The sequence below is a fragment of the Haemaphysalis longicornis genome, unplaced genomic scaffold (genome assembly GCF_048455015.1).
Source record: "Haemaphysalis longicornis isolate Haplotype H1 unplaced genomic scaffold, Haemaphysalis longicornis Haplotype H1 scaffold_3, whole genome shotgun sequence".
Classification (NCBI taxonomy): Eukaryota; Metazoa; Arthropoda; class Arachnida; order Ixodida; family Ixodidae; genus Haemaphysalis; species Haemaphysalis longicornis.
Genome location: NW_027526335.1, coordinates 15,946,644 through 15,962,571, shown reverse-complemented (window position 1 = coordinate 15,962,571; position 15,928 = coordinate 15,946,644). Strand labels below are relative to the sequence as shown.

At 44.1% G+C, this 15,928-nt stretch overlaps 1 protein-coding gene across 1 annotated transcript in view; it reads right to left on the bottom strand.

Moving 5' to 3' along the window:
• LOC144174019 (CD9 antigen-like) overlaps positions 1-15,928 on the bottom strand; it is a 60,156-nt gene that overhangs the window by 23,717 nt on the left and 20,511 nt on the right. The window contains exon 2 of the mRNA XM_077702422.1: positions 1,024-1,090. Coding sequence (XP_077558548.1) covers positions 1,024-1,089 — 66 coding nt within the window. The 5' untranslated portion in view covers position 1,090. The remainder of the gene's footprint in view (positions 1-1,023; positions 1,091-15,928) is intronic.

Here is a 15,928-nt window from a genome sequence, read left to right as displayed (position 1 = left end):
TATATATATATATATATATATATATATAGTAAGGAAATGAGGGGCTCGTTGAGAAAATACAGAAACATAGGTCGGCAGTCTACAACGCCAAAGGAGGCATAGGGGTGTGGTTAGGCCCTATTTTTTACTACGGTTAATGAAGTTAAGATTTTTTTTAATATAAGGAAGAAAGAAAGAAAGAAAAACACGCGCCCAGACTGGGGACTGAACCCACGCCTTTCGATTTGATCTCGAATGCCTTACCAATTCGGCTATCTGGGCGACTGTGTTCTCCTTCACTTTCTGGGCTATTTATATTTACTAGAAGTGTATCTGACGCTTGAGGGGGGTAGCCAGCGCCACTCTGACTACACGGGGAGAAGGGGACCTTATTTTCAACCCCCGGGGCGTGACTCAAACGTCTACAGCCTGTCATGAGTGGGTAACTGGCGGGAAGCCCTCTTATGCTACCTAGGCATCAAGGCTGCCAGAACCGAGACCCTCGCTAGGCTTTCGCAGAATAATATAGTAAGGAAATGAGGGGCTCGTTGAGGAAATACAGAAACATAGGTCGGCAGTCTACAACGCCAAAGGAGGCATAGGGGACTCCTCTGCAACAGGGGACTCCTCTCTGCGCAAATATAAGGAAATGCCTGTCGAAATGTAAACCAACGCTCTGCCATAGCGTATGCGCCTGTCAGCATGTTTCGCCATGGCACCGACAAAAAAATCGCAGAATGATTTGCACTACGCGATTTTCGTACACAAGGGAAGGCTGCAGAACAACTGGTGCAACCGCAGCCGTCCTATCATGCCGATTATGCGCAACACACTCACATGTTCAGCCATCGCTTTGACCTCGGCAGAGCAAGAAAGAAGCGTAGGCTGCTTTTATCTTTTAGCTGGTCTTCGGGAAGGGAGTGATGGAAACAAGGGACCTTTAGTGTGCGTCCCCACTTACCTTCTCAAAAGGCTTGCTGAAGAACAAACCCACGAAATGGAAGGGAAGAATAGAAACGCTACAAAATGAGAAAAGGCGCTTACCCAAAAGATGAGATTGAAGGCGATGAGCAGAGCCTTGGCGCATTTTGCGCCACACGTGACAGCCATGCTGAAAAAAAAAAAGAAAGACAATGTGTGGTCAGCGCTCAGTGCGACTTCTGGCGGCTTCAGCTCGCGCCAATAGTGCTTAGACTGTATAACCGCGCGTACACCGTCCCGACGCCTTTAGGCGATGCAACAAAAGTAAAGCAAACGCGCCGGTGCCTCCAAATTTTTAATTTCGTTCTTATACCAGAGATTCCAAGTAAGAGATGAAGAAGCTATAGGAGTATTCTTCGGGAATGTTCGGCCGTCCTGTATTTGGCGTGCGTGCAGCACCATGAATTCTGTGCCAATCTGCCATGTTGTCTCGTTGTTCTCTGCATGAACATGCGTAAAGCCTTCTTCCTCTTTTATCCTCTGTCTGCTCATTGTTTCCGTCTGGAGACGGCGAGTGCTGCTGCACCACTAAACTGAACATCTCTAGTGCACAGAACAGAGTAAACAAACATGTTGTATACTGTATTTTTCTACGGATGCATTCGTGATACGTAGAACACCAACCTTTAGTTCGGCCAACATCAACAGACTCGTTAACTAGTTCTCTCTCTCGCCCGGTGTGAACACGCCGGGCACCCACCCATTACGCAAGATTAAAACCAGGAATGCAGCTTTCGATGAAGCCATCCTAAATATGCTTTAACGATTATTACGTTAGAGCAAACTAGAGAGAGAGAGAAACATCTTTAATGGGCAGGTGAGGTCAGCCAGGCTGGGCGCCCGACTTGCTACACCAAATGGAGATGAAGGTGTGATGAAAATATATGAAAATGACTCTCACTTATACATGAATACTCAAACACACACACGCACACGAAAAACACACACACAATGAGGAGAACAAACTAACTCAATAATACATGCAATAAGCATGTGCATCTCATTCTAACGGGCCAACTTCATGGGCCATGTTAAAGCCAGTGTTACGCTAAACAAGGAGATTTGTCCCCAAATAGTAAAAATAACAAAGTCGGTTATGAATCAGCCTTGATTAGTCTTCTGGCCACAAAGTAGGTGTATTCAAAGGTTTTGAACGCAGAAGACTGTAGCCAGACTTTTGGGACCGATGGAGTTTGCTTGCGAGGGACGATTTGAGCGCGAAGCGATGTGGAGACGATCCTGTGATGGTAGAGGCTGCACAAGTGCGACAATGGTGGTAGAAATAACTTCGGATTCGGGGTTGTTGACAAGCTCAGAATATTTTCTCTTCTTTGCTAACAAGGCGCTAATATAAACTCAGCATTGGGTTTTCCTTCAAAGAAGCTTCTGAAGTACAATTTAGGTTCGCAAAAGGCTAAAATAGACGAGCTTCGCGCTTGTCTAAAACATCGCGATGGTCACAAACGCGACGGTCACAAACACAATATATTGTTTCACAAACTTCCTTACTACGAATCCGAGGTTTGACACTAAAGTTGATACGTAGCTACTTAACTGGCAGATTACAATACTCTTGTCTTGACGGGCACAAGTCGCACGTGCAACAGGTAACAAATGGTGTACCACAGGGGTCAATATTGAGGCCGCTATCTCTCATTCTTTGTATAAATGATCTTGTTTTTAAACCGGATACTCCTGAGACAATACTATGTGCTGACAATACCAGCCTATTTTATTTCTGGTTATAATCTTAGCACTATTGATACGGCTGTTAATACGAGGCTGTTAGAATTATCGGGGTGGTTGGATTTAAACGAGCTCCAGTTAAACGTAGGCAAAACTAAATATGGTATTTTCAAGAGCGGAAGAAAACCAGACAATTATCATATTAATATTACTTTCAGAATCATGCGATTGAGCAAGTATGTACATAAAAGTTTTTCGGTGTTTTCTTCAGCGATAACTTGTTTGACACTGCATGTGAACAAGATCCATGCAAGCAGATTTAGATCAATTGCTGTTCTATGAAAAATAAGATATTTGGTGTCAAACGGGCTAAAAGTGCAGCTACTGTTTAGTTCAGTTCCATCTACGTTACTGTTTTGGAACACTACAACAAGTAAATATTAGAAAGATTAGTGGTTTTACAAAAACGGGCTGTACGCTGCACAAAATACCTCCAACGAATGGACCACTCAGCACCCTTTTTTACAAACATACAAACTTGCCGTGCATATACGAAAGGAAGCTATATACGAAAGGAAGCTATGTTTAGTCAGGCCACTAATTTAGAATCATTAATTAAAGTAAACACGCAGTACAATTTAAGACAGAGCTGTTTCAGGACACCAGCCGTTAGGACAAACTACGAAACACAAACACTTGCCTAATTAATACAGGATTTTCTAGACACACATACTGCTATAATCAATTTGATTAGAAATTGCCGTTCCGATGACATATTAAAACAACGTTAAAACGAACCTTTTATCACTTTCCCAATTATAAAAGTGTAAACCGCGCGGCGTCTCTTCGATTAAGAATACTGTCGAACCTTGTTATAACGAACACTGATATGGTGAATTATCGGCTATAGTGAACTAAATGCGAACTTTGGTTGGTCACACGTTATTTCAGGGACACTTATTCTTGTTATAATGAAACTAAAACTGCCAGAGCCGCGCGCGGTATCGGCTATAAAGAAGAAATATTTTGTTCACGCGAGGCTTTAAACTAGATAGCTGGTTTAAAAAATCAAAATCTAAAATAAAAAAGATTACAGTTAGTAAAACTACACAAGTAGAAAAGGCCCTTTCGTGCGTGCACACTATGGAAAACTTCGTCCGGCAGTGCTGTGAATAGCCGCCAGGTGAAGATCACGTCCTTCATCGAATAAATTAGAACGCAGGCCTGTTTTATCAAACGTACTTTGTTCTGCTGTAATTTTGCGTGGCCATGTTCCGGTCCACTTAGTTTGGAATGGCAAAAGGAGACAGCTAATGATTACCTCGTGCATAGCGAGTTCGAAGGCCACAATAATGCGCTTATTATTTAGAATTTTTGCGTGCGTAAGATTGTAGATTGGTTAGAGCCTATTTTTACCTCTACTGTTACAACGAATGTCGGATATAACGAACTATTTTACTGCCCAGGTACTACTTACTTATAACGAGGTTCGACTGTGTATGGCTCACTGAGTTCTGTTGTAACTTTTTTTGTGCGTTTAACAAATGCGCGTGTGTTTCGCTAAACCTAAATGATTTCATTAGGCACGAAACATTAGCACAAATGTTATAATTATCTTGAAAACACTATACACAAAAAATCCGCCATATGAGGATTTTTTTTTTTTCGGAATGGGTCTGACCCACCTAACGCGAATTTGAGAAACAAGCGGAAGTCTGTTACCGGACCTAAGTGCACGCCGTCAAAGCTATTATACGATATATCTTACCTTTCAGCTAAAGGAAGTTTCAAGTAATTAAAAGTAGTTGAGTATTTGAGTATTTGATTTTTATTTCTTTGCAAAACCAAGGGGAGGCTGAGACTAAAGGCGGACGTGGCCTGACAGGGGCCTCAGCCACCCGATTTACAGCGTACATAATAACACTTCTGTTCACAAATTGAAGTATAATAAAAATGGCCACAAGTAATTAAAAATTATGCCGTGAATATGAGCCGTATTGGTAGAATAAGCTTGGATTTGGTTCGTAGTGATTGAAACACTCAATTTGATGCGGTATGAAAAGTTTATTTGAATTGACTTTTAAGCATGGTGCGATTGAGTTTTGGCGGAAAAGGCATTAAACATATGCAACAGGGCCTCAAGAACAGTAGAATTATACATGAGGAGCAGGTGAGTCCTCTTGGCACCATTAGCAGTTCTTTTCGAATTCTTCCCTAGGATAATTTTCTTGGGCACGCCTGAAGGCATTCACGAAGTAAGCAAGCTCCTCATTGCTTTGCCATGAATTTCCAAAATGCTTCACAAGAAGGCTGCTCATATCTTCTTCTTCACATTAATGAATTGGTTCGTACTCTCAGAGGCGCAGAGGGGGGGGGGGGGGGGGGGAGCGGCGGCTATTTAGTTAAGTACTAAGATGGTAACTATAATTATGGGAGTAAAGAGATAAATATAACCAGAGTAATTTCGTAGAGTCGGGTGAGACGAAATGAAATCATTGTTTCACATCTCCCAGTTTCATTTCGTTCACTTCTTCCGTTCACTTTGTCGCTAGCTGACATCTAGGGACAGATCTTTCGCTGATCTGCTATTTTCTGTCGGAATTAATAATAAGCTAGCTCCGAAAAGCAAAAAAAAAAAGAACTTCCGGAGACACCCAGGAAACAGTCTGAACAGACAAGCGAAAAGCAAACGCCCATTGGAAAAATGGATTTGGCTCATGCGTTTTGATCCGTGAAACAGCAGGATTTGGCTCATTTTTGATACGAACTACGATCTGCGAACGCGTTTTCAGGGCGTTATTCGAACTTTTTTCTCGCCACCCGTTTCTTAGGGGAAAGTGGCGAGTTTTTCTTGTCACTGCAGTTTTATACGACTAAGTTTCTCTTTCTAAATCTGTCTCATCTCGAAAAAAAAAAAAAAAGAGAACGCCTCATCTGTCGCTGTCTTTAGTGCCTCTTTATTCATTGTATAATGAATTGCTCGCTTGTCTTCGTAACGCTTTAATTAAAGTGCTTTATTACTTTTCCTCACGGGTGCACTGGTGCTTTCGTTGCTTATACTGCTCCTGCGTAATGTCTTTTGGGTGTCAGGGCCCTACTCAGGCATTGTCTTGGATGAGCGGGCGAACGAAACTTTGAAATAAAAAGTACATTCGCCAATCTGCGTTGAGGCTTGGACACGGTACTTTGTGTGGCCCGGAGAACCCCCCTCCCTCAACCTTCACAACAAGTGGGTACGTGTGCCTATACAGAAACGTACGCTCCATTAAGTTAGCTCCATTAAACTTGCTTTTCCTTCAAGACAACTGCGTCGTTTTTGGCTACGTGACAATACATTTAGGAGGTCTCCATCACGACTGCAGGTACACAATTACGTTCTGCTAACATCTTATCCCAGTTAAGCCGGATTCAATTTTGTTTTCCTCTCTCTTTTTTGTAGAATTACGGAAGCTCCATTCGTTTTCTGAAACACGGAAACTGTTTCCGTTTTCTATGGGCACTCCCAACGTTTCGAAATACGGGTTGGTTTACGTTTTCTTACGTAAGCTTTGTCCGTAAAAATACGGATTTTTTTACAGTGTAGCCAAGCCACGAAGGAGCAATGTCAGCATGTGGGGTCACCTTCCTCAATCGCTGTGGATGCTGTGGAACAGCTCTAACGGCTGTGCCGGCGCGTATACTATAGACTGCATGTGATTGCTGTTTCCCGAATCGCAGTGCGCAAAAGCAACCGATATTTGGGGAAAAGGGGGTGGTGGTGGTGAAAATGGGATGTTCTTCCGCCAGAGGTGTTTGCAGATCTAGATGAGTGTCCGGCCTTGGGCTTCTCTCACACCTCGTTCTCCGCGGGGCGCCCAACGGCCAACGGGATGGGATATTGGCGAACTTGAATAGATTGGTCTGTGTCGAGGCACAACCCGAGGTGGACAAGGTCTGCTTTTCGAGGGAGGTCTGGCAGGGTGTCCTTGTAGGTTTATGGACGACATAAGACTTTATCACGTTGCTCGAGATCCGTGGAGGCCTTGACACCCCTGTAAGACTTCCGGTCTTAGAGGGTTACATGGCAAGTCACCTTCTTCACTGCTGTCGGATTCAAAAGCGACAGCAATGCGCTGGCTGATAATCGCTATTAATAGTTTTTCAACATGTTGATATGGAACAAACTGCTTCTTGTTCTGAGGTGAGCGACGTAATCGACGTGATTTCGCCTTTCCAAAACAGTGAACGGCATTTACAGGTCAATATTAACTTAATTATTGTCGCCAATATCCTGTTATATAAAAGGGTGGAAAAATCTGCAGACGCATGTTGCGAAATATATCTAAGGGCGAGCGGCCCCGTCAATTGCTACTCGCTGAACACAAACAAGAACAAGCAAAAGTGGGCCGCGCGTTCATTGTTGCCGCGTTAGAAGCACTGACCCGCCTGAAACCCACGATCCCAGTAGCAAGAACAAATAACGATACCACCAAACACGTCCGCCCTGTCCTAACGTACGTTACTTCCGCCACCAGATGCTTATCAGGGGCGCGGATTACCGTCTGCGCGAGGCGTGCTGCATGTTAAAGCGAAGCGCGGCGTGTACGCCAGGATAAAACACCGTTATGGAACGCGGCTAGCTCATTAATAAGGCCTTACAACAAAAATATTACGACTGAAAACAGGCGCTCGAAAAAAGTAGGATTATAAAGCTGCCGCCGCGAACGAGGTATTGCTTCTTTCTTTTAGCGCAACCACGCCGCACACGTTGTATCACGCACGAATAAGACAAAATTTATTGCGCTTCGTTGTACGTGACGCATGCTTCCCCTTCCTGTTCACCTTTGTCTTCCCTGCAACTACATCTGCCTTCCTCCTCCTGAAGCAGTTCGTACCTTTATTATCCCTCAACCCGCACTGTGCTACGGCTGAGTACGCTTATGCTCCTCTCTCTATCTCTTTCACGCTCTCGCTATATATATATATATATATATATATATATATATATATATATGTGTGTGTGTGTGTGTGTGTGTGTGTGTGTGTGTGTGTGTGTGTGTGTGTGTGTGTGTGTGTGTGTGTGTGTGTGTGTGTGTGTGTGTGTGTGCTTGTGTGTGTGTAGCGAATCAGAAAATGGGAAATGAGGGGCTCAGTGAAATAAGACAGAAAATAAGGGTTGGCAGTCAATAAAACCTCGGAAAGCAAAGGGGAGGTTGTGGTGGGTCATAGAAACATATGAGGAATTTTTTGAGTCAGAAAGAAAGTGGTGAAAAAATGCCCGCCGGGTGGGATCCGAACCCACGACCTCCAGAATACCGGTCTGGTGCGATAACCACTACGCTACCGGCGGGGCTGTTTCCCCACCACTTTCTCGGGTATTTATATATATATATATATATATATATATATATATATATATATATATATATATATATATATATATATATATATATATACGTCTTTCTCGTTTGTCTCTGTCTCTACTAACCTTTTATATATATATATATATATATATATATAAAAGGTTAGTAGAGACAGAGACAAACGAGGGAGTCCTCTCCCTGAAACGTCAGTAAACTTATTTTTATTTTCTACGTCTTTCTCGTTTGTCTCTGTCTCTACTAACCTTATTTTTTTCGCGCTCTGTGTGAGTTTTTATCTTTTCAGTCTATATATATATATATATATATATATATATATATATATATATATATATATATATATATATATATATATATATATATATATATATATATATATATATATATATATAGATTGCGAGAAGGGCTGTCTTTGGTTGCCGTAGCAAATAGTAAAAAATGGGTATAGCTTCTAACAAAACTGTTTATTGGTCGACGTTTCGATCGGATGCCGATCTTTCTCAAGTCTTGAGAAAGATCGGCATCCGATCGAAACGTCGACCAATAAACAGTTTTGTTAGAAGCTATACCCATTTTTTACTATGTATATATATATATATATATATATATATATATATATATATATATATATATATATATATATATATATATATATATATATATAAATCTAGAGAAAGATAAACTCACAAAGCGCGCAGAAATAGTATAAGTAAAGAGTCGGATACACAGCAAGAACAATAACAAACAAGGTTTACTTACGTAGCGGCAACGGGACTTGCCTTCATCAGAGTAAAGTTACATGATTTACAGTAAAGTTACATGATTACAGCAAAATCATGTAACTTTGTAAGTGGTACACACTCGGGAGCGCCTGCGTGCTGTCAGTACATGGGCTCCAACTGCAGGCGCGTCGTGGTAATGTGAAACGACTGGTACTCGTGTTTTACTCCAACTCTCGCTAAACAAATTGCACCAAGATGGCGCGTTTGAGCGAATGAGTCAGTGAGTGAAAAATGATTTATTGAGCCGGCGAAGTGGGAGTGGTTCCCAATTTCAGAAAGCCATGTGATGAGTGGGCAGCCTTCGCTCTGGAGGAAGTATTGTCTGGACATCCAGATCGCTGTTAGTCACCAGGTTCTCCCACAGCTCAAGGTTTGGAAAAGTGGATGGAAGAAGGAGCCTGGTTTGCTTGCACTCTTAATATGATATGAGGAAGAGTGCCAGGTTGCAAAGACAACTTGAATACGGCAGGAGATTGCGCTGGGAACACATGATGGAGGCCGGTTGGGTGAGGGATATTCTTCCTCGTAGGAAGTGCTATCTCAGAAGATATGAACGATGCTCATCGGTACAGTTTTATCATAAGTAACATGGGCTCCCTACGGGAGGCGCGAGATTGCAGGAAGTCCCAGCAGATGCCGACGGCTAACCTTTGCGCTTTTTACTGGTAAATTTTCTCTTTTACATTTATGATATATGACACCTGCTCCAACGGGAGACGCGTAGTTGCCGAAGGTGTCAACAGATGGCGACCGTAAGCGAACGCGGGAAAACTCAACCGAATTTTACGTCCAAAAGAATGCAGATTAAAAAATCTCGCTGGCCTTCTTATCCGCATGTTAGGACAAAATCCTGAAAGTGGTTTTTGGGCAATTAAATGGGCAGCACTTTCAAGAAAAAACGAATGGGAGATATCAACTGGCTGGGTGGTTATTTACGAAAGTGTAAAAACACAGTGTTTTCCCGAAATCCCGCTTGCCTCTATTGGGAAGGTGTCATTGAAAAATCTTGTATAACAGTGTTGAGATACGTAAGTAAGTTGCCTATCCCAACGAAAATCAGTTCGATATCTCAGATGGCGGGCGGTAAAAAAATTAATATCTGAAAAACTATTTCACCGCTTTTCACTCTCTCCATGGTGGAATTTTTAAAATTTTAAGAAATATTGACCTCCAACAGCGTAATCAGAATGTGCCCTTGCAATCCGTAGCCGTTTGAAAGAGCAGTTTGGCTAGACGTGTACATAACCTGTCGGGCCTTTTTGGCTCATCAGCCGTGTCATTTGTAAAAACAATTTGACCCTTTTAGCGGCGTCGCAGAGCGAAATCCTTAAAAACGGTTCTGTGCATTTGTATGAGTAACATATTCTAGCAAAAATCAGTTGGATTACTGAATCGGTGAAAGATTTATTTGAGAATCTTTAGGAACACCGTTTTAGTTCCGGAATGCGGAATCACCTCGCTGTTGTAGGTTAGGGCGAAATCCAAAAACTACTTTTTAGGTATTCTTAAGGGCTACTTATATCGGCAAAAAGCGCTTCGATATGTGAATGGGTGACCGAGAAAATCACGAATTCGCGAAACCACAAATTCTCCCTTTTCTTCGGTTAGGAGGGCAATTTCTGAAAAACCCGCCTTAGTGAGCACCTACTCAATGACCCAAATAAACTCGTGAAATTTCCAGTCTCTAGGTCTAACAGTTTAGGCTGGGCGTTGATGAGTCAGTCAGTCAGTCAGTCGGGCACTTCTTTTTATATATATATATATATATATATATATATATATATATATATATATATATATATATATATATATATACATATATATATTACAGTCTTGTTCAGAAGGGGCATTGGCCCTCCTTACGCCCGATTCCTGGCCAATCCCCCATGTGGATACGTGCCGCCGGGCGCTCTCACGAGACGTATGCTCACTTTCGCTCGGCATTTTCATTGTATTTTTTTCTGTTCGTTGACGGTGCAACCAAGAGCTTTATAGTGGCTCTGCTGTTAAAATGCAGTCCCTTCCTGTGAAAGTAATGGGGCGCAAGTGTAAAGCTCGAGGTCATAGAACCCTCCATTGTCAGCCCCCGCGCGGATTTCCCGAGAAGCCTAATATAGCGCTCAATTTTCCCCTGTATTTCATGCCTGCTTTAGAGTTCCGAACTGTTCGCGTACTATACTAGGGCTTTCAAATCAAAGACTTTTTCATTATTGGAGTGTCCATCTGCGCTTTTGGAGGAAGCAGATGGTCCTTTTGTCTGCTTGTGTCACGCTAGCGAAGGGTGGGACGGCCCGCCGTCACTGAGTGGGATTCACGTGAAAGTCTGCATTACTCAAATTCGCCACTCGGGTCTCGAGATATGCGCATGAAGCCCCACTGAAGCCCCACAGTGCAGATTCAACCGCCGCATGTGCGGGGGTTGCATCTGCAGTGCTGGGAGCCCTCAATGTGCTCCTAACTTTGAATGGGAGAAGGTCCATGGGAAGAAATTCCGCGCCATTCCACTCTGTGAAGGCGGATGACCAGCGGAGCTATTTGTGGGCTATTGGATGGCCACGAACCCCTGGTCAAACCGCGCATTCGCGCTGGAGAAGCGCTGGGTAGGATTGTAGCCACGCCGACGTCCTGCGATTTCCTCCTCGCCGGCGGAATTTGGGATCCCGACGGAAATCGCGCTCACGCTTTCGTTCGCAGCCCGTTCGTTGTTGTTGGTCTCCTGCAGTACTACATGGACCCAGTGAATTAAATTCAATTTAGGACCTGGACTATAGGTCCTGCGTAAAATAAAAGTTTGTTCTCTCTCTCTCCTTCCGCCGCGTCCACTATATATTCTTGATGAGTAGGCTTCGCTACACAACACACATTGTGAAAAAGCCATCTTACAAAAACAAACCTTACACCGATTTTTTTTTCAAGTCGGCTTCATTTTATGTCAAAATATAAAGCACCCTAAGCGAACGGGTGACTGAAAGAAGAGATTGTGCCAAAGATAAGAGATAACAGAAAGGGAGCGGCTTGTCTCGTCCTGCACGCACGCACGCACGCACGCAGACGCAAACACAAACGCAAAAGCGCACTTGCACTCGCAAACGCACGCACGCGCACCCAGACACGCACGCACAAGCTCAAAGAAGCGGGTAGTTAGCATATAATAGATCTGCTTTTAACGGCGTAACAGAGTGGTCGGGGGAACCCTCAACAACGGGCTTAGTGGCGCATAAGGAGTAATCCGCGCGTTTCAGCCTCAGCCGCTACGCCCCAACGAAAGGGGCTGCGATCGCGATAATGTCGTGGCGGAGGACGTACAGGCTTTGCCGAAAAAAATTTCGACCTCGATAAATGCTTCTACGCCGCAAAAATTGAAAGCACAAGCGTAATGTTGAAGAGTGGCCGGATTATTTTACGGCAGTCAGATAGAAATGTGCTTTCGCAAGCTTTATGTAAAAAAAAAAAAAAACATTTCATCCTCACTTCAGAGGTAGGCCTAGATGTTGAATTTTTTGTGGCCTAATAAAAGCTGGAATGGCCTGGAAACATTTGAAACAGACTTTGAGTACGTATGCACGGACCAATTTGTGGCTTGAGTCAGGCACACACGAGGTTCTGTGATTAAAGTTGACCCACAGTTACTTTGCTGTAGTGCAAAATTTGGGCGCAACCGGTGATTTTTTTTTCTTGCGATCACAGCATTATTTATTTAGGGGTCATACGGTTTCAAGGCAACCCGGAACCAAATTTAATCACAAAGAAAATCGAAGCGGGTTGTCGAGTAACTGTTTTTTACACCGACGAATTCCTGCACCTCAGGCGCTAACATACCGCCGGCGCGTCCTCCGCGGCACTCGCAGGCGGCGTGCTCTCTCCTTGTAACCATAGAGTCGACGTTGGTCAAGCGGTCGGCTCCGCGATAGCACGATCAGGGAGGAGTGTACCAATAGCCGTACGCTTCACGTTCCCTTTCCACCTCACGTTAGGACCGCTTCCTTCGCTTCTTTCGTCGCCATCGCTTCGCTGCGTGAAATTATCTGCCGTTCTTTGTGTTCGCTTATGCCGGTGGGAATGCCGACGCCGAGGTAAGTCGGCGGCAGGCAGACAACGTTGGCAGCCGTCAGTCACGTTACGCCGGTTTCGCTGCGTCAGCCGGAAAAGCCGACCATTCTGTACATAACGGCGCGCGTAAACGTGATCTTCCAGGAGCGTGTGCAGAGGGTTCGCTTCTTTCGCGAAGCGCAACTGCTGCAGCCACAAGCTGACGTTTCCGACGGTGAATGTAGCAAGAGTCAAAACCACCAGAGCACGTCGGTCGCGTCGGTTTCGCGGGCGTGTTGGAGTGCAGAAGGTGGTATTTTCACGAACGTAACGCGCGTCGCATCAGGGTCTATAATTACGCCTGGCTTCAGATGGTAAGCCACAACGGAGGTACGAAAGGGGGGATTAAGATAAAGAGGAGAGTCGTCGCGACGTACCCATGCGTAATGGCCGAGTTTTTTTGCGGGTCCCGGCCCATGCACATCTCATCTTGTGATAAAAATAATCCATAGAACAAATTTTAAGCTCCTACAATTTCTATCGGCCCATAAGCTGCCTTCGATGTTCTGAGCGCGAAAGGCTCATGTCCCTTCTGTGATATTTTATAAAACTGTAGTCCCTTGCATCTGACACCACCTATAGTAAAAGGCATCATGCGGCATCCTGCAAGAGTGGACCCCAGCAACACACTCTCATCCGGAGCTCACAACGGGCTTCACTGCATGTCTTCACCCTGGACCAATTACGCTGAGCCTGCTACTTGGACCATGGCATTCTCCGTCATCTCAACGGAAAGTCCTGGATGCTTTATTTCGGTATCTTGAAGATATTGGCGTCACCGAGACTTTATAGCCCCCCTTAAGCGGTCAGTCTATGCTACGCCGCATGTCCCTTTATATGACCCTCTCTTTTTTTTTTCCTCTTTCACCTACTACTCTTCTTTTTATGAAGGAAAGTTTGACATCCACCTAAATGCAGCCATACGGCTACAAAGGAAAGCTATACAGCTTTCTCGTAAACTTCGCAGTTGAAGAAAAATTCGTCCTGGTCCAGGATTACTCTTCTTTTTACTACTCATCTGTCTTTTCCCTGTTCCCCTTCCTGCAGAGTAGCATGTCGACGTACCCATGTTGTCAAACCTCTCTGCCTTTCCTCCTTTAATAAAGAGCTTCTCTCTCTCTCTCTCTCTCTCTCTCTCTCTCTCTCTCTCTCTCTCTCTATCTCTCTCTATCTCTCTCTCTCTCTCTCTCTCTCTCTCTCTCTCTATCTCTCTCTCTCTCTCTCTTCACTGCAAATCTTAACGTGCACTGGGGCGCGGCCTGACTGGAGTAAGCGCACGGTACGTTAACAAAGAAGCGAAGATGTTTCTTTATATTGCAGTTCACAGTGTGTAGCCTGTCCTTAAAGATTTTCCAGACATTTATTTTTCCTGAAAAATGCTTGCAACGCTACTGTCTGGTGACGTCAGCTGTGACAAAACACTAGAGAGCTCGCATAGTGGTATTCAATAGTTTACGACCACTATTAATACTGTGTATTACTTAATTACTACTTGTATGGGAATGCTTTAGTCATTATTATAACGCTTCCTTCCTACGCACCTCAAAGAGAGCCTGACACGTTCCAGAAATTTAGGGTAACGATACCGTCCATGGAAACGTACGGCATTAAGAGCTTTCAGGATTCTTTCGGTTCGAGATTTTCTTGTTATTTTGTTTTTAAAATTTGAGCCACAGTGATTTTTTACGGCGCAAAGTTTTCAGTTTTTTTTTTTCACCCATGAGAAACGTGAAGAAAAATCCCAGCACACGTAATTCGCCTCGCCAGGAGGCGGGCGCTGGAGCTAGGCTGTTCGGAGGGGAAAAGGGGGAGGGGAATTGCAGTGCGGATAGCGGAGGGCCGAGTCTCTAATGGAAAAAGGAAAGAAATAGTCGGCTTGAAATAATTGTCACATGTTGCTATGACTGCCAATTCGGAGTATTGATTTGCAGCTGAGTGCACTTGCCATGTTCCAATCTTCTTAGCTTTGAATTTGCTTACCTGGCCATTCTATTTGAATCATACGGGCTATCTTTAGTGTTTTGTTACATGAATAACTTTGTTTTCTATGATCATTCCTTTACCTTCATTTGTGAAATGCACCAATTTGCACCTGGTAGAACGTTGGAGTTCACAGCAGCAGGGCAGCACGAAACCTCGTAATCTAACAGTGTAGGCAACTGGACTCACAGTTAACACATGTTTCTAATCGCTCTCTGGAATTTGGTTACATATATTCGTACGTTACATAAAACGTTACCAGCTGTGACATCTGGGAGCACGCATTAGAGTACGATTGCCCGTCTCAGTATATCTAAAAATAATTGGTTTAACCTTCAAGCTAAAATGTTCAAAGTACGTAGTGGGTAACGTTTGACGGGATAGTGACAGGGTTTGAATAAACGCAATATGTAAAAGCTGCAGCCATTTCTTGCTCAAAATGACGCAGACAAATGTTCTTATGCTCATCGAGCTTGTCTAACATAGACGGAATGCACATATGACCTCACGTTGAAGGCCGATCTGCAGGCGCGAGAAGTAAAAAAAAAAAAAAAAACGCACACGATGGGATGCCTCCAAAATAGCGGCACACTTTAACAAAATGAAACCAGCTTTTTCATTAAATACCGGCAGCTTTATGTGCTCCACGTGCTCATTCTCCAGCCATTCAAAGCTGCAGCTTTTCTGATATTGCAGTCTTTAATACTTGCTCACCTGTTATTGCTTACATACAGAATCGCCCAAAAAATGGATCACGCAAGGCCTCACCGCACCTTGTTACGCATGCGCAGCCCGGTAAAACAGCAACAGAAGAAAGGGGGGGTGGGTCGGTGACGCTCTCAGAGGAACCAGCAGGGAACATTTTTTCATATCACCCGGGAAACACGCGCGATGCCACTCCTGCAGCATGTATAGAGGGCTTCCAGATTCATGGCGTTGCCCGGGGAGCCCGGACCGCGGCTCAAGGCAATTCGGAAATTTGCACACGATCCTCGGTGAGCAGGTGTTGCGCCGATGCCCCCCTCCCCCCCTCTCTCTCTCTGGTCAGCGCAGCCGCGGGCAGGTGTACTC